We start from the raw sequence: 19,953 nt of genomic DNA, 5'->3' as shown, positions 1-19,953 counted from the left end.
GATATGCACATCTTCAAGATGTCACAATCGTTCATATAACCTTATGAATGCATTTATAGTAGTAAACATAAGTTTACCATGACATGTATTATTTTTTTCTTTAATAAATCTTAGATTTACTATTACATGAATAAATTTCAAATTTACTACTTTAGAAGTAGATTTCAAAATAACTCTTCTCAATCATTCAGCCTTTTTTGGAGGTGAGTTGTGATACCATCATATAATCAAGTGCACGTTTGTATTAATAAACTTCTCATTCCCCAGGAATGGAATACAATCGTGCCTTAAGTCTATCAAATTCCAATAGCTTGTAACCTCTTTCATGATATTGCTACATCAGGAGCACATCGAGGCATATATATCTTTCAAAGTATATCATATATTGCTACCACATTCACTTCAAGAATGAAGAAAATTGTCATCTTTCAAACTTATCATATATTGCTATCACATTCACTTCATGGAATGAAGCATATTCAATGGACAAGTTTCATGAATTTTCATCAAATGCATATTATTTTTGCCTTAGCCATCATAATATCATTAATATGGTGCATTGAGATTCAAACTCAACTTCTTATACATATAAATACATCTTAGGCATAACTCAGTGGGAATTGAACCAACATCTTATCATCATGGTGCATTGAAACTTTTAACCCAATGTCTTACCCTCTTAATGAGATGAGACTTAAATTAATCATCATATTTTTTAAAGCATAAGTGATTCCAAATCACTTTTGTTTTTCAAATCCAACAATAATTATATCATTAGTAGCAAAAGACAAATTACAAAAGGAATTACTAACCTTAAAATTGCCTTTAGATTTATAATCTCACCTTGTTTGGCAGTCTCGTGCTAATAATGTATTATGAAATATAAAGCAAAGAAGAAGAAGAATGAAAAGAGAAGAGAGGAGACTTCTTTATTTCTCATGGGATCCCTGAGGAGTTTTATTACAATGAAGGGAAAATCCTTTTATTTATAGGGAAAACTCACCTTGGGTTTCTAACTTTTTCATGAATAGATATTCACTATATATGATAAAGTAGACATTCACTATGTATAGTAAAGTATAATATATTTATAACAGGTATAATTTTATTCGCACTCCAAAGTGCAGAACATGCATGTACATGACTTAAAACGGCAAATTTACCAGTAACGCTTACATGATCAAACACAAGACTGTAACGCACATACACATTATTTAGGTGCTCAATATAACAAACAAGGATAGAGCAAGCACACAAAGCTCATAACATCATATATTTTGGAAGAAAAGAAATGCTATGATGAGAGAAAATTAGAAGAAATGATGTTTCTTCTTTCCCTCAGCTTCCTCTTGTTCTTCCTTTGCTTCCTTTTTCTCATGATGCTCATGGAATGCAAATCCACCTGACCCAATTGCGGCTGCTGCTGCTATTCCTTCCTCTATCTTGTGCCTGTGTGCGTTCTCTGGGTCCTTCTCTATCTTGTGCTTCTCATGCTGAAACATTCATTCACACCAAAAAGATTAATGGAAGAAATTAAGTGATCATCAAAAGGAAAAGTTAGACCCGGCCGTATTAAAGTAATTAAAAATGTGGTCACCATTACATGTCTTGAATTATTAATTTCACTTATCATAGGCAATTACACGTACTAGTGATCTTTTAGATGCATGATTAGTATATCTTGCAAATTTTTGTTGCAAAAATCACTACTACATATGGAGAATACATAGAATTTAGGTTATGGTGTGTCAAGAAAAGTAATGTCCTTAAGGATATTTTGCTCACACAGTAAATACTATCATAGGCGTATTAATTGTTAGGAAAATTATTTACCAAAGCAAAGGCGCCAGCGGCAACGGCACCGAGTTCTCCGACATGTTCAAGATGCTTGTGGTGTTTTTTCTCTTCCTTATAATCCTCAGCAGTTTTGGTTTCAGTGGTGTCTTCATAATTAGTAGTCTCAGATGAATAGGCAGCAGCTCCTCCACCATAGCCACCTTCCTCAGTTCCACCATAACTAGTTTTCTCTCCATATGTATTCTCACCATAGGTGCTGGTTTTCTCACCATATTTGTTATCTCCATACGTATCTCCTCCACCATAGCTAGTTTTCTCACCTCCATACGTGTTATCTCCTCCGTAGGTGCTAGGTTTTTCGCCATATGTATTATCACTATAACTAGTTTTCTCACCTCCATACGTGTTATCTCCTCCGTAGGTGCTAGTTTTTTCACCATATGTATTATCACCATAACTAGTTTTCTCACCATATGTAGTGTTATCTCCATAGGTGCTAGTTTTTTCTCCATATGTATTATCTCCATAGGCACTAGTTTTTTCGCCATATGTATTATCACCACCAGAGCTAGTTTTTTCACTATCTCCATAGGTTGTTTCACCATAGGTAGTTTTCTCGACGGGGGTGTCTTCCTCCTTGTCCTTGTGGTGGTGGAAGAGACCACCAAAGTGGTGTTTCTTCTCTTCAGCCATGATGTTTTTGGGTGATAATTTGAGTGACGGTGTAAATTACTTTTGTAAGAAGAACAAAGTTGTAAAAAATACTTGGGATGTTTTTTTCTTCTTAATATTTAGTGGTATTTATAAGTGTTGGACTATGTGAGGAGAAGTGGGGACCAATTAATTAGTTTGTCCAATGAACGTGTACGAGTTCTTATCCAATGTTCATGATGGAAGTTTGTTACGTGGATTTTCAATGTCCAAGGCAAAAATAATCGACCTAAGCTTAACTCCATTGTCATAGTCAGCGTAAATCAAAAAGATACTCGCATTATTCATTTTTCTTGTTTACTGAGAACAAACTTTTGTTTTGTTTTTCCCCCGTGATTAAGTATGTCATTAACTACGTATACATATTATTCCATGAATTCTCTATGACAACTTTTTGGTTACAGTTTTCTACTTTAACTTTAAGACTACAAGATCAAACTATTTTGATATCATTAACTACCTATACATATTATTCCATGAATTCTCTATGACAACTTTTTTACTATAGTTTTCTACTTTTAAGACTACAAGATCAAACTATATTGATACATTTTACATATATTTAGTTTACACAATAAGACTCAAAAGTTTTTTTTTATTTTTATTTTTAAAATTTTGAATCTAGGGGCAGCTCAACCCTTTCGGAGAAAAAGCAGCCGCCTAAGGCCCCCAAAATTTGAGGGGCCTCATTTTTTTTTATTTTAGTAATAATAAAATACAAATTTTAAGAAATAATTAAATACTATTTATAGAAAAAAGAAACTTTTTATATAAAAAAAATTTAGGAGTTTGATATAGTAAAAACATTTTAATGCATTGACTATATTATTGATTCAAAATGAATTATTAAATACGATTATATAATTTTAAAAATAGATATTATAAAAATAATTATTTTTTCTTAAAATCGTAAGGCCTCCGTTTGATTTTTGCCTTAGGACACGGATTTGCTTAAGCCGAATCTGCTTGAATCAAATCAAATTCAGACAATCAAATTTAAAGAGAGGGAGTAAACATATGAACAAGTTAATACCTCTTATGCTGCTAATTAATTATATTTTCTGACAGTTACAAGACTAAATAAAACAAATTGAAAGAGAGGGAGTAAACATATGAACAAGTTAATACCTCTTATGCTGTTAATTAATTATATTTTTTGACAGTTGCAAGACTAAATAAAACAACGTAACACTACTATGACTAATAATAATGCACTTGAGAAAAGGAAGTGACAGAACGGGATAGCTATTAGCAACGAAAGAAGGCTACACGTGTTACAATTCCAATGGAGCACTATTTCGATTATGCAATTAATATTGTTGAAGTCCCACGTCCGTATGGCGAAGAAATTATGAAATCTTTATATAAATTTTGTTAATCCTCCTCGTGAGTTAAATTTTAGTGTTGAGTTGAATCAAAAATTTATTTTTTTATAAATACACGTGTATCCCGAGCATTTGTTATACATTTTGATGATCAAGTGTGCGTTTTGTTAATTATTTTATTTAGATTTCAGGTAGTCCTTGTTATAATTAGCGTATGTATTAACATGTGACTTTTAAATTTTGTTTTGTTAACGTTAATACACGACTAAGGTCTAATATAAGCTGAACACAACCACTATCAATGAAAGTTAATCTAAACATCACTTTGTTATTAAGAAAGAAAAGAGCAACACAAATCGTTTTATAGAATTGTAATCTTTCAATTACAATGACACGTTATCTTTAAGACCCCATTAAAAGCTACAAGAAAAAGTTGGAAATCACATGTTGATTGATTATGTTTGAAACCTAAATCCCCAACCCCTCTCCACATGAAATGTTTGATATAGTACCTAATTTTCTCTTGACCATACGAAATTAAAGTATAGATACATAGGGTCGGCATTATGATTAGGACCCATATTTTGGAATCTGTTGAAATTTGAGGGGTGTCGGCAAACTTTTTTTGGTATATTTACTCTAATATAGTTTCTTTGCATTCATGCTAGCCTTGCCTTTTATCCGGTGTTTGTTACTTGCGTTGGAATTTGATTAATCCGAATTTGTATTCTTGAGCGGCCCATTTCTAGGGTGACACTCTTAATATAAATTTTTTCATATAAATAGTTAAATTCGAGACTTTTAACCAAGGATGAATGGATCTCAATCATCTCACCACAATACAATTCATGCTGATAAACCAGAACTTCCAGCACCCCCACCCCTCTCCAAAAAAAACAAAACAGACAAATTTATTTTTTCATATTTTGAAAGTTTAAACACGAAATTTGTAATTAAAAATAAAATAGAAATTCAACTAATGGCTTGAAACTAACGTACACAGAAAAAAAAAACATGGAAAGAAAAATGTCTTTCGACCTACGTGTTGTACTTTCTTTTTTCTTTTTTCTTTTTTTGGGTTAACGTGTTGTACTTTCAACTGTTAAATAAACATACACAGAAATTAACAAGGTTGTGTTTTTTCTAATCGAATATCACAAATTAAGGGACAAACGTCGAACAAAGATTTGTTAAAGAAAATGTTTGCGAAAAATGATATTCACATAACCACTAAATTGACCCTTCTTTGTCTCGTTCTCGATCAGTCGATCTCCAGTTATTTAGTGATATCTTTATACTAGCATTTTTCAAATTAGACAAAACAGGAATCCACCTAGCTAGATAACAGTCCTTTGTACTATACCTATACGTTCTTTTCTTGGTGGTTGTATAGCTGGGGTCATTTTATGAGCTTAAAGGAAAAAGGAATTACATATTTAGAGTGTAGAAAATATTACACGGGATATATGTCAAAAGTAAAACATATAGTAACACTAGTGATTCATGAATAAAATCTCAAAACATGCTTTAACCAAAAAAAAAAAAAAAAAAATAAGAAGAAGAAGAAAAAGAGAGAAGAATTAATTAATGAAGCTTTAAAAAACAAGAGTGAACTATTTAAGGTAAAAAAAATTAGGTTGATTTTCAATTTGTTTTTTTCTAAAATATCTTCTATGAAAATTTTAAGGAGATAAACCTTTTTTAATCAAGTCGCAGGATGGCACATGTATGTATATGTGGCGTCTAGAGAAAGTGATAGATGGATACATAGTAATTCTGATTTTTATTTTTTGTTTTCTATGAAGAGCTAATATTCAAAAGAAAAAAGAGAAAAAGATTGTGGTTATTATAATTATTTTAATAAAGTAGATAATAGTAGCTAGTTAGGATAAAGAAATGGAAGAATATCCCGTGTGGAATCCGCACAAACACTAGTCTAATTGGATGGAGATATTTACTTATGAGTGTCGACAAGTAGTGGGTGGTGGGCATGTTGATGCGAATGTCTCATATTTTGTATGAAATTGTTTGATTTAATATAATATTTAAATTTTATTTTTTTAGAAAAAGGTTATGACCTAAAATAATTCTTGAGCGTTTATGTGATCTTAAAAATTTTATGAAGAACGACAAATAATTTTTCAATTATCTTTTTTATTATAATAAGATAGATTTTTTTTTTTTTTTTTTTTTTTTTTTTTTTTTAGGGACGAATTAAAATGGAAAAGGTATTACGGGAATTCACTTGTTTAGCAGATAGAGTGAAATGGTCCTTTGAATTATTAGTTGCACCTTTCGTCATCATGGCCCCCTCCATTAATTAATACGACGTGTCGGCAAGGTCTTGTTTTTTTAGGTAGGAATAGACGGGTCATTTTTCGATTATGTTTTTCTTAAGAAAAAACTATTATCCTAGAGATTCAAGTTTCATAACATGGTAGTAATATTTTGGAGTTTTACGTGTAGAATTTCTAAAGTTTTATAATATAACCATTTTTAATTATAAAAACTAAAAAATAATTAGTTGTAAATTTATATTTTAAACGCTTAAGAAAATATAAGGATGACAAATGAGTGATTTAAACTAAATTATTGATGGATGAAGTTGGGAGAATAAATCAATAAATGAGCTATTGTCCAACTCTGTAGAAAGTTATTTAGATTGAGCCATTGAGGTGGTGTGAGCTAAGTGATGAGTGTGTTATAATTTAGTCCGATCAATTCTTATCACATTTTAAATTCTTTATTTATTTTCTTGTAATTAAATTATTTAATTCTGAACAAAATTATGAAAATATATGAAAATATTTATAAAACATGTAAAAGCACCTATTATAACAAAAAATTTGTTGGGTTTATTGGCATTTGAGTTGATCTTAATGATCTTCATTGGAAGGGGTGCCTTGGGTTCAAACCTCATTGAGGTGATCTTTTTATTTTTTTTCTGCTTTTAATTTTTTTAAGCACTCACGAACCTTAAATTCTGATACCTCCACTGTTTGAACTATTTATAACATATAGAAAAGAAGAATTTTTCAATAAAGTGTGTCTCATGGTTTAACTAGGGTTATATTCTAATCCCAAATAGGTGCAACATTAGACAGAGTAAATTTGATTGAATCGAGATGGATTGAATTATTGAATGAGCTAAACACTAACCCTTTCAAACTAAAATGAGTTAGAAGGGTCCTTCGACTTATACTTTTCTTGCTTTCTCATATTGTTGATATCTTCGTGATGATTAAGTGAAACCAAAATAAAGAAGAAAAAAAGATAAAAGTGAGGACTGAATAAGCATCTAAAGATTCGTAAACTAGGAGAAATCTTAACAAATATCAAGTGCTGCCATTTGCCATAGTTCACCAGCCCAGTCTAAACTCTAAAAGGCTAGATGGACAATAGGTTAATACTTTGCAATTTATGTCGTGATTAAGCCAAATAATTCACTTCGTGGAGACTGGAGATTTACTTTCTCTCATCACTCGAGCTAAATGAATCATTGGATTGCAAAGTTAATATGATTTATCAATTGTTTCCTTGTATTGTCTTCTCAAGTTTATTTATACGACCTCAACTAATTTAAATTTGCATTAGGTAAGATTTATTAAAAAGCAAAGTGGTTCATATATATGAGGATTTTTTTTCATATTTAATGCTGGAATTTGATTAGGAGAATGTGGCACTTTATGACAAGTTGGAACTGTAAATGACATAAAGTAGTTTACGTTCAGAGTGGAGGGATTATATCTCTGTCTTCTTTAATGTTGAGAAATGAACTAAATTATATGGTAATGTCTTCTTTAATGTTGAGAAATGAACTAAATTATATGGTAATGTCTTAACTAATCTCAACCTCAATAATAGAGAATAATTAACCATACAACGGTCATTTAGGTTATAAATGATACTCCCTTCGTTTCATTTTACTCTACCATCTTTCTAAATATATTTGTTTCAAATTGTTTATTCATTTTCACAAATCAAGAATTGTTTTATTACTTCTTTCTTATCGTACCCCTAGTATTAAATAACTAAGAAAAATAGTAATAGTTAGATTTAGAATTTTAAACATTAAAAAAATAGATTTAGAATTTCAAAACATCATCAATAGGGTTAATTTTGTAAAATACACTTTTAAATTAGTAATATTTTCTTAATAAACGTGTCAAGTCAAACAATAGCAAGTAAAATAAAATTGAGGGAGTACCTCCCATGACCCATCATTTGATCATTAATATCTAGATCTTCTCTATTTTCACTTGTTAGGTGTCATCAGGACTTCTAACTTTCATTCTACCAATTACTTTGATTTCGACCCTTTTTATTCAAAATCTCAAATTAAAAGTGGATTTTTAAAAAATGGTAATCAGCTATTGGATGATCCTTTTCATTATTCATAGCTGAAATTAAAGTATATTAGTCATTCGGAGTTTCAAGTATACAATAATAATGACATTCATACTTTGTATATTCTCAAAAGTGGGGTAATTAATCAAGTACATTATCCCAAATGTCTTATTAGAAGTTCAAGGTAACTAATTATCATTAATTTTTCAAACTAAATATGATTGGACATTTATTTTTAATAATATGAACACGTAAAGATGAACAAAGTGAGTAACTGTGACTCTTATCGACATTATCTTCTTAATCTCCTTACTTTAGTTGAGGCATTTCTGAATTTCAAGTATCTTTTGAATGAGCTTAGGACATTTGGAACATATTACTAAGCAATTCAAAACTAAAATTGGCTTTTCTTTCCAACAATAATGTATTTTTATCAGACATAAAATAGTCTACAATATGAATCTTTCAAACTCTGTGGTCCGTTAAGATTGTTTGGAGTGATCTTATCCCAAGGCCAATAAGTTAGTACATTATATTGATAGTATATATGCAAAGTGCAGACAAATCCATTCACAAGGAAAGTCATTTATTACACAACTTAAAAAGCAACACTATATAATACAAGGTAGTTCAACATAAAATTACAAGGGAAGTCAAACGCACACATGATTATTTAGGAAATCACGCACTGACCTCTCAACCTCACACAGAATAGAATAAGATTTGCATTCACCTCACCTTCTTCACATCTACTAATGATATCACACTGAACTTCTTCTTCTTGAACATATCTACTAGAGAGCATTACGGTAAGAAACCACGACAACGCTCCTCACACGTACAACAAATATTAGAAAATCTTATCAAAATATAGCAATTTATAAGTGGAGGTGGTGGTGGTGTCCCCCCTCAGCTTTTTTCTCTTCTTTCTTGGCATCTTTTTTCTCATGATGTTCATGGAATGCAAATCCACCTGCTCCTACAGCAGCAGCAGCTGCAATCTCTTCCTCTATCTTGTGTCTGTGTGCATGCTCTGGATCCTTCTTTGCCTCATGTTTCTCATGCTGTATGACGAGAAAACATAGTGAAACATAATTAATAAGATTAATTACTCTATATGTTTCAATTTATGTGACATTCTTTTTTTTAGTTAGTCCAAAAAATAATGACACGTTTCTATATATATGTATTTAGTAATAGCAATTTGACTTAAACTTCTCGTTTTACTCTCAATGAAAAAATTTATAGCGAATGGTGGAAGCTACAAACGTACGTTAGATCACCGGAAGTTGGGGAGTACGTATACACAGTAACTATTATTCCATCCTTGATATGTTGGAGATCTCGATTTCAAGAATTCTCAGAATAAACTCATTTTAGTTCATCCTTCAAAATTGTACTTTTCGATACGAATCTTGATTAACTAGACCACAAATCAAATATAAAATGAATATCGAACAAAATAAAATAAACAAATATTAGGGATGTATATTAATTATTGGTCTTTAGATCTTAGTTAGGCACATGATGTGACCTATCTAAATAGGTTCACGATAGAAAAACTTTACAGGAAATGACATCTTTTATGATCGATGGGTTATAGTTTAAACTAAAACAAATGATTCTGATCATGTTTGAATAGAAGAAAATGCTATTTACATACCAAGGCGTAGGCACCGGCAGCAGCAGTGCCAAGTTTACCGATTTGTTCAAGATGCTTATGATGTTTGATTTCCTTTTCGTAGTCGACTGGGCCCTCTTCTGCCTTGTCCTTGTGGTGGAACAGGTGGTGATGGTGTTTCTCCTCCTCTGCCATAGTGACTATTATGACTATATATGGTATGAAACAAGATGAAATGTGTGATGTATGATTCAATTTTGATCTGTGAATGTTGTATATCCCAGCTAGTGCTCTATTTATAAGATGGATATATTCATTAGTAGTGAACTTAGTTCAATTACTTAAATAATTGTCGATGAGGTGGCATCTTGCTAGTCATACAACTACTCATCAACTATAATTTTGTGTTCTTATTAGTGTGAAACGATTTTTATACTATTATCACTTAAGAAGATAATTACGGATAACTATTCATAACAAGTACTGAGGTTAGTAAATCAGGTATGACCTGCTATTAAATTTTCTTTTATATTGATCTGCATAGAATATAGATAAGTTAAATTAACAATTTATTACTTCTGTCGTTTCAGTTTATTTATCTTGTTTTAAATTGACGAGAAATTTTAAAAAGTAAAAAATATTATAAATGTATTTATAATTATAGTGAATGTCGATCAAGAATTCAAGATCTATTTGATATCTATTTGGATAATTTTTCCTATAAATAGAAGGATTTCCTTCCTTGTAAAGGACACTTGAGAATTGCTCTCTCTCGTCTCTCAACTTTATATTTTATTACACGTTTTCAGCACGAGACTATTTTATATTTTATCACACGTTATCAGCACGAGACTCTTGTTATAAAATGAAAGAGACAAGAAAGAAATTAAACAGAAACTGAATGGAAACTCAAGATTGATTCTTTTCGTTGATTCAAATAGAAGAGTACATCTCTATTTATAAAAAACTAAATAAAATAAATAAGAAAAATATGATATTTTTCTTAATAGCTATAAGACTAAATATTCTGTAATTAATAAACCTTAGACTTAAAAGGAAATTAATAATATAAATTATTCTTAGACTAAAAAAAGAAAAAAGAAAAAAGAAAAATATTCTACCATTAGTGAAAATCACAAAATAGAAGGAAGATAAATCTCAACATTCCTCCTCAAACTCAAGTTGGTGTATCCAACTTGAGTTTGAATACTTAATTATTCTTGAAAAAAATATATTTTTCCTTAATTTTGTTTCAACAATCTAATAAAGTTGGTTTTCCTCATCTTCATGTTCTTCTTTCACAAGTAGTGCTTTTGAATTATCTTGAGTGTCTTTGAACTTGCATACTTTTGTGACATGATCTTTTTGTTTACAACTTCCATCTAATGCATCGGATCTCCACCAGCAAAAATTTTGTAAGTGTATTTTCTTTTTACAATATTTGCAAGGTGGATAATCAACTTTTCTTTTTTGATGGTTCACATAAAAAATATCATCAACAACTTTGTCTTTCCTATAAGCTCTTCTTTGCTCTTATGCTTGAAGAGCGTTTATCAATTCAGCAAGAGAGATGGCAGAGAAATCTTTAGACTCTTCCAAAGCGGAGATTTGGGACTCAAATCTCTCTAGAATAGTCACCAGAATTTTTTCAACTATTCTATTGTCTTTAAAATCTTCGCCAAGCAACCTGATTCTATTGATAATCAAAGAAATTCTGTCAGAATACTTAGTAATTGTCTCACCTTCTTACATCCTAAGAGATTCAAAATCTCTTTTCAAATTCAAAATTTGATTTTATCTGCCTCGCTCACTTCCTTGATACTCCTTTTCAAGTTTTTCCCAAGCTTCTTTTGTTGTTTCACATGCAATAATTTTAGAAAAGATTGAATCAGCAACTGCATTTTGAATTACAATTTTATCTTTATATTTTTTCGGTTTCTCTTCTGAGTGAAGTTTGATTTCGAAAATAAAAGGATGATACAAGAAAACCAAGGAACACACGGAATTGGCTCAAAACAATCCAAACACACTTAAAAAATAGTCCACTAATTTAAAGAATCGAGGACCCTTTTGAAGACCACTCTCGGATTCAAGAATGAAATACAAGAAGGACAATATATCTAGGTGTTTGACACCTTTTGTATCCAAAAACAAACTAAGTTAACAACACAAGATGAAACAACACTGAGAAGAAAAAGAAGAAGAACAACAACAAAAATGGCTTTACAATACAAGATACAAAACGAATACAGGATTACAAAAGAAAAGGGATAGATAGATAGACCACATGAAGGTATAATGTTAAGAACACAAAAATGGTAATTATTGGACCCTTAACACTACACACAACAATAAACCTATCTCTTACAAAGACATAAGATCGGAATCCACCTCCCAAGCATCAATGTTTTCAAGTAAATGCAAACACAAGTGATTCTACACTTGTCTAAGCCCTAATTTCGGTTTTGGGTGCCTCAAGGAAAGAGGACTTGTGTTTATTTGTATTGTAAGACTTACAACTTCATTCATAAACTAAGTAAATAAGACCCTACATTGTTCTTTATATAGTTATTACAAGATATAAGTTAAAATGACCAAAAGGGCCTTCAAAGAGTGGACTGCCCATCAAGTGAAAGTTATGGGCTGATTTTGGTGTGTTTTGGGCCTCTTCTACACTTCAATTGCACACACCAAGTCTCGGGACCAATGCGCACCATATCCATGATCATTCTTGTATCATCCTCTCCATCTTGAGAGAAATTTGCCCATAAATTCACGCCTTCATCTTGTTCAATTGGCCACTTCAAAAGAAACCACTCAAAACAGTCCACAAAACATGAAGATCCTGATAGCTCAATAATAACAAGGGATGTATCAAAGAAGAGCTAAAAACAGCCACAAAAAATGCACAAAAGCAGTCCACAAGCTAGCCAAACTCGAGAGCATAATGACAACAAGTCTTGGATCCAACATCTTCATTTTGACCCTAGGTTTCCTCTCCCCCTTGATATTGGACTTCAATCTCATCTAACTCAAGTATCCTATCATATAAGCACCGTGGTAGACTCTATGTCCTCCATGTCTCTCTCTACCATATTTCTCTTCTTGGATGTGTCGATTTTTTAAAAGGGAAGTTTTGGTTGAGAGACTCGATTTGGTAACGTAGAGCTTCAGTTGTGGAGCTTGGATGGGAGGAAATTGGCTTCCAATTCCTCTTTGTTGGACTTGATCAACTTACGGGGAAAATGGTCTGTCTTGTTCTCGGTTTTGAGGGCTATTTGGAGCTTGGCTTATGGCATTATGTGGTGGTCTTGGAGGATTGGTCATTGGAAGTAAAGTTTTGGGAGTAAAAGCACGAGAGTTCCTTTGACTCTCCATTTGATCTAACCTCTCGCTCACAGTTACCACATCCAAGTTAATTTTTTCAAAACCCTCATTTTCCTTAGCAAGATCTCGGGACAAAGCATCTAGGAGGGCCAAAATGGTTTTCATTATGGCCAAGAAGTTACCTACAAAACAACAAATAAGTTAGTTGTACAAGAATGGTCCTCACACTTCCTCTCTATTGTTTTGTCTCTCAGATTTTTCACAATTTTATCTCACAAGTGTTGTAACCTTGCTTGTACTCTGTGAGGAATCTAGAGGTGGACCAAGTATTACAATGACTCAAAAGAATAAGACACACAAAGGAACATATACATGAAGGACGGTTTCAAAACTAACTTACATTCTAGTACTAGTTTGTAAGTTAGTAATGGAATTAACAAACGAAACTAAAAAAATAACACAATGAAATAGAAGATCAAATTTTAAGCTTAAAATTTTCGTGTGAACAGTAACTTGGGTCACGTGGCAGCATACAATTGGTCACGGCCCCACAATTAGTCACTAATTGAAGTTTACAAACTTTAGTTACTATGTAATGGAAACAATTGGTTTTAGAGGAAAAGTATATGTCTTAAATCTCCTTTAAGTCGAATCTTCAAAAGGAAAGACTTGACTTTGTGCAATTCCTCCAAAATAAGGTCCCTGAAACAAAGAAAGTGGTTGAAAAGTAGATGTCAAGTCAAGAAAGTGATGGCTCAAGTCTTCTCACAAACAACTTTACAACTTGTAGGTTCACCTTTTTGAATCTCTATTACACTTTTGGTTGTCTTAAGTTGTAAGATGAGATGAAGAATAAGACGAACACCACAACAACCTTCAAGAACACATCAAAAAAACAAAAATAATTTCCACCCCACGGCAAACATCAACACACATTATTGTCAACACACGGCCAAGGTTCTTTTTGGTGTTGTATTTTGGTTTTAGCAAGGGTGAAGATTGTGATGAATTTCAAGAACTCAACAACTTTATTAAGAGAAACAACAACACCAACAACGTCCAACCAAGACTATAACAACAATTCCACAAGTCCAAGAACAACAACTTCAACACACGGCCATGGTCTTGTTTACAACAACAATATCAATTTTTTTAAAGCTCAAATCTAGATCAACTCAAAGTGTTAATGGACAAGAATACTAACACTTGAAACAACAACAAAAGAAAAATATATCCTAGTCTTAGACACACAACATTCGGCCAAGATACAACAACAAGAAGTTCAACTTCTAGGCCAAGATCTCAAGCTCAAGAACACGTCTTTCTTTCTTTCCTTTTTTTTATTTTCTTAGCAAGAAAGCCCAAGATTAGTATTGTAAAAACAAAATCAAAGATGTATTTGATACCAAATGATACAAGAAAACCAAGGAACACACGAAATTGGCTCAAAACAGTCCAAACACACTCCAAAAACAGTCCACTAATTCAAAGAATCGAGGACCCTTTTGAAGACCACTCTCGGATTCAAGAATGAAATACAAGAAGGACAATATAACTAGGTGTTTGACACCTTTTTGCAGCCAACAATAAACTAAGTTAAAAACACAAGATGAAACAACAATGAGAACAACAACAACAACAACAACAACAACAACAAAAATGGCTTCACAATACAAGATACAAAACGGATACAAGATTACAAAAGAAAAAGGATAGATAGATAGACCAAATGAAGGTATAATGTTAAGAACCCAAGAATGGTAACTCTTGAACCCTTAACACTACACAAAACAATAAACATATCTCTTACAAAGACACAAGATCGAAATCCACCTCCCAAGCATTAATGTTTCCAAGCAAATGCAAACACAAGTGATTCTACACTTGTCTAAGCCCTAATTTCGGTTTTGGGTGCCTCAAGGAAAGAGGAATTGTGTTTCTTTGTCTTGTAAGACTTACAACTTCATTCATAAACTAAGTAAATAAAACCCTACATTTTTATTTATATAGCTATTACAAGATATAAGTTAAAATGACCAAAAGGGCATTCAAAGAGTGGATTGCCCATCAAGTGTAAGTTATGGGCTGATTTTATTGTATTTTGGGCCTCTTCTACACTTTAATTACACACACCAAGTCTCGGGACCAACGTGCACCATATCCGTGATTATTCTTGTATCAAAGAATTTGCAGGGAGTGATTGTATAGGTTTATCTGCCTTTACAACTTCCCACAAATCATAAGCTTCAAGATAAGATTTCATCTTAACTGCCCAAATTTGATAATTTTCATCAATAAAGGTTTGTGGGGGCATTGAAAGAGAGAGTTTTGCTTGTCATGGTTTGAAAAATAAGATTTAAAATAATATGAGTTTAAAAATAATTAAAAATAGTCCTATGTTAAAAATAAAATAAGAGTTAAAAATAGCCCTACGTTAAAAATAAATATAAGGATTAAGAGTAGGTTGAAAATAGCTATGAATTAAAAAATAATTGATAGTTTTGCTTCAATAAATTGACAGATCCATGAGGATTATGGAATGAAAGAGACAGGAAAGAAAATTAAACAGAAATTGAATGAAAACTCTTGATTGATTCTTTTCCTCGATTCAAATAGTCGAGTATATCTCTATTTATAAGAAACTAAATAAAATAAATAAGGAAAATATGATATTTTTCTTATAGCTATAAGACTAAATATTCTGTAATTAATAAACCCTAGACTTAAAAGGAAATAAATAATGTAAAATATTCTTAGACTAAAAAAGGAAAAATAAAAATATTCTACCATTAATGAAAATTACAAAATAGAAGGAAGGTAAATCTCAACAACTCTAACCAACTAATATTAAGCTTTAGTGTTTCGTCAGCTCATGTTTTACTTAATCTTATTACGAGAAAAAAAAGGCTACTACAATAAAAAATATTGGTGCAAAATCAGGTATGCTTTTCTATAATTTTCTTATAGTTTGAAAATAAATTTCAATCAATATTCTCCAGTACAATAATGTTCTATTACCAATATTGACCTAGAACCTTTAGTATTTACAGTTATCACATGATAATTTTTTTAAAAAAATAATATCTACTGTCATCGCGTAAAAATAAAATACAATAGCATTGGACTATATTATGGATAAGACATTGAGTTTGAATCTCAATGCACTATATTGATTATATTATGATGGTTAAGGTAAAATAATGTGTGTTTCATGAAAAGTCATGAAACATGTCCTATTGAATATGCTCCATTCTTGAGGTGAATGTGGTAGCAGTACATAACATGTCTGAAAGAAGATAAGTGGTTCAATGAATGCACATAAATGGAGAAAAGTGACAAAATAATAATATTTCACAGGCTTTCATGTCTCGATCGTGAAAGAGTTTCTAAGCTATCATAATTTGATATCCTTAAGACACGATTATATTTCATTCCCAAGGAATGAGAATTTTGATTATTATAAATACAAATTTATACCTTGAGGGTGAATATGACTTTATATAATTCGAACGCGTTCTTAGTTGTGAAGATAACACAATCCACCTCCAGAAGAGGTAGAATAGTTGGAAGATTAAATATCTCCAAGTTACTACAGTAAGAACCACAGATGTGAAAATTTATCCAGGCATGATGAAATCACATGTCACAATAACTAAGAGTTTATTGTTTATTGATACAAAATTTATGTCACAGTAAATAAGAAGTTTACTAAAGTAAAAGGTGCATGTCAAGGTAAGCTTGGAGTTTACTGATACATATAAGTTAATAAGTTGACATGAACGATTATATATGACATTCCAAAGATGTGCATATTGAGTATTAGACATATGTTGAAGAAATAGAAGATTCTTCAAGAATTGTTTATATTGCTTGTTCTCATGATAAGTTGGTTGAACCAACTAATGTTGGGATTTGATCCCTCAAAATCTGAAAAGTATAACAGATGAATATGGTCTTGTTCACTTGTCATGTAATCTATTAAGATGTATCGATATAAGATAATCACATGTACATTTATTGTCAATCTTCAGTTTGACATTCATAAAGTTGTTGCTCAATAAAATTGAGTTAAGAGCATATTTTTTAGATTTTATAATCAAGACAATTCATCTTGATGATGATGGTTTGACATTGAATTATAATATATGCAATTCAAACCAACACTAATGAGACCAAAGCTTCATGTGTTGATTTGAAATATGATATATGCAAAAGTATTTGTATGCATCAAGTCATTAAATTGTGATCAATTCTCCCTCAAAGTTGGTTCTAAGTCAGGAACCACATAGTGTCCATCTAATAGTATTGATGTGCAGTATACGATTAATGAATATATCATAATGTACAAAGATGGATTTCTCAAAAAAGATGGAGGATGTATGTTAGTTTTCCTAACATAAGGGGGAGATTATAAGCAGCTATGAAATATTTTAAGAATTATCATCAGATCCTCATTCAAAAAATAGTTCAAGTCAAATGCCGAAAGCGTCTCATATTTAAGTTGTAAATGCTCCTATTTTGTATCCCTAAAGGATAAAGTATGCGCATGCATGAAACACGGTAGACCAATCGATTCCAAATAAAATAATCCTTGAAAGGGATAAGAAGCAAATGATCATAATAAGAAGGCAATGTGCACTTGAAGAGCCTATGACATAACACTTCATGAAACCTTAGAAGAGGTTCAGGTACCTGAAAATAATGAAGTGATGAGATCTCAAAATGTTATGTCACACTGTGAATCGATACGAAATGATATATCACCAATACCTTTGATACAATATTAGTGCAATATTGTAAAAGATTACGAGAATCTGAATTTTACGTTTATTTAAGTATACTGACGTAGAAACATTTATCAAGTGACATAAAATGATGTATCTTGATAAGCATAAAACTTATTTGATTTGCAGTCCAGACACTAGAAGATGTCACACACGAATTATTGGATATTGTCACTTGACAAAAATCTATATGAAAATCCCTAAAGGATTTAAAATGTTTGAAGCATATAAAGTTTCTGGGAAACTTGTTTATTATCCTTTTAAGGGATAAATTAAATATTTAAAAATTATTGAAACTCTCGAAGGGTTTTCAAAAGCAATAGATTATTTGTTGAAATGAGAAATATACCGAATTGGATTGATCTTAAAGTACCATATCCTAGTGATGTTGATGCACTAATGTATCTTGCAAATACTACAAGGCCTGATATAGCCTTTTCGATTAATTTGTTAGCAATGTATAGTTATGCTCCTATTAGGAGACATCAAAATGTAAACAAATACATAATCTTATTTTTGCAGTCCAATCTTATTGTTTATGCTGATGTTGGGTATTTTTCTGACCCACATAAAGTTTGATCTCAAATAGGTTATGTGTTTATATGGTGGGGTATTGTCATATATTGGAGATATATAAAGCAGTCTATCTAGCCACCTCATCAAACCATGTTAAGATAATAGTTATTCATGAAGCAAACCAAGAATGTGTATGGTTGAAGTTCATGATACATCTCATTCGAGAAAAATGTGGTTTGAAATATGAAAATGTGCCCATAATTTTATACAAAGCTAATGAAGAATACATAGCACAACTTAAGGAAGGATTCATAAAACGTGATAGAACGAAGCACACTTTATCAAAGCTTTTTCTATATACGAGCTGCAAAAAAATGGTGATATTAATGTGCAACAGATCCATTCAAGTGACAATGTGGCTGATTTATTCACCAAATATCTTCCAATTGCAACTTTCATGAAGATAATGCACAAGATCAGGATGTAAAGGTTCATTGATGTTCTCATCAAGGGGAGCAAATACGCGTTGTATTCTTTTTCCCTTATGAGGTTTTGTCCCACTGGATTTTCCATGTAAGGTTTTTAATGAGGCGGCCAAAATTCGTATTATTAGAGATGTATACTCTTTTTTCTTTACTAGATATTTTTCACTGAGTTTTTCTAGTAAAGTTTTAACGAGGCACATTATGTATCAATTAGACATTCAAGGAAAAGTGTTATAAATGTATTTACATTATAGTGAATATCAAGAATATAGATAATATCTATCAAGATCTATTTGATAACTAGGTATGAAATATCTATCTTTTAGAGAGAAATTATAAGTAATTTTCCTTATAAATAGAAGGTTTCCTTCATTGTAATAGACACCTTGAGAATACTTAAGAGCAATAAAAAATTACTCTCTTCTCTCTGTTTTTGTTCTTCTCTACTTTATATTTTATCACAAAAAAGTTTTATGTTATAAATGTATTTACATTATAGTGAATGTCTATCAAGATCTAATAAAATCTAGTTGATATCTATCAGGATTTGATGTATTTGTCTTTTAGTGTGAAACTAGGGGCAAATTTTTCCTATAAATAGAAGAGCTTCCTTCATTGTAAATCATCCCTCAAGAGAAGAAATAAGAATCGCTCTCTCTATTCTCTCTATTATCTCTACTCTTTTTCTTGTTCTTTATTGTTTTATAACACGTTATCAGCACGAGACTCTACCGTGAGTCAAAATACTCTTTGAAGATAAGCATACATATAATACTATTAAAAGGTAATATGTTGCATCTTTCCATGGATACGAGGATGTGAATTGTGATCTTATTTTGTTAAATATTGATTTGGTATTATATATTATGTTTAGGGGAGGAAATTCATTAACGATTTTACTACTTGTTGATAGTTAACTTGATTTTAATATTGTCAGAAACATTACGTACTTTTGATGGGTGTATTCATTTATCTTCAGCAATGATAACATAAGTTTATTTTGTTCATAAAAGTTTCATTTCCTTTGGAAGTAAAAAAAA

The 19,953-nt window shown here is 31.2% G+C and overlaps 2 protein-coding genes across 3 annotated transcripts; both read right to left on the bottom strand.

Annotated features, from left to right (window-relative positions):
- Positions 1–1,085: 1,085 nt before the first annotated feature.
- On the bottom strand, positions 1,086–2,634 carry LOC107867643 (stress protein DDR48). Of its 2 annotated transcripts, XM_047410878.1 has the most exons (3): positions 2,193–2,584; positions 1,834–2,117; positions 1,086–1,493 (listed from the first exon to the last, which is right to left on the bottom strand). In XM_047410878.1, exons 1-3 carry the CDS (start codon positions 2,488–2,490, stop codon positions 1,311–1,313), a joined length of 765 nt encoding a protein of 254 aa, XP_047266834.1. In that variant the 5' UTR covers positions 2,491–2,584; the 3' UTR covers positions 1,086–1,310. The 2 variants fall into 2 exon arrangements, with proteins under 2 accessions (XP_047266834.1, XP_016569463.1); XM_016713977.2 differs by having other exon boundaries at positions 1,834–2,634.
- Positions 2,635–8,749: 6,115 nt separating this feature from the next.
- Positions 8,750–10,295, bottom strand: LOC107867642 (abscisic stress-ripening protein 1). The gene is made up of 2 exons (XM_016713976.2): positions 9,844–10,295; positions 8,750–9,244 (listed from the first exon to the last, which is right to left on the bottom strand). Exons 1-2 carry the CDS (start codon positions 9,994–9,996, stop codon positions 9,059–9,061), a joined length of 339 nt encoding a protein of 112 aa, XP_016569462.1. The 5' UTR covers positions 9,997–10,295; the 3' UTR covers positions 8,750–9,058.
- Between the last annotated feature and the right edge of the window lie 9,658 nt (positions 10,296–19,953).

This window comes from Capsicum annuum, chromosome 4, assembly GCF_002878395.1.
Source record: "Capsicum annuum cultivar UCD-10X-F1 chromosome 4, UCD10Xv1.1, whole genome shotgun sequence".
Classification (NCBI taxonomy): domain Eukaryota; kingdom Viridiplantae; phylum Streptophyta; class Magnoliopsida; order Solanales; family Solanaceae; genus Capsicum; species Capsicum annuum.
The sequence above is the reverse complement of the archived record's forward strand: the minus strand, read 5'-3'. Positions and strand labels throughout refer to the sequence as shown.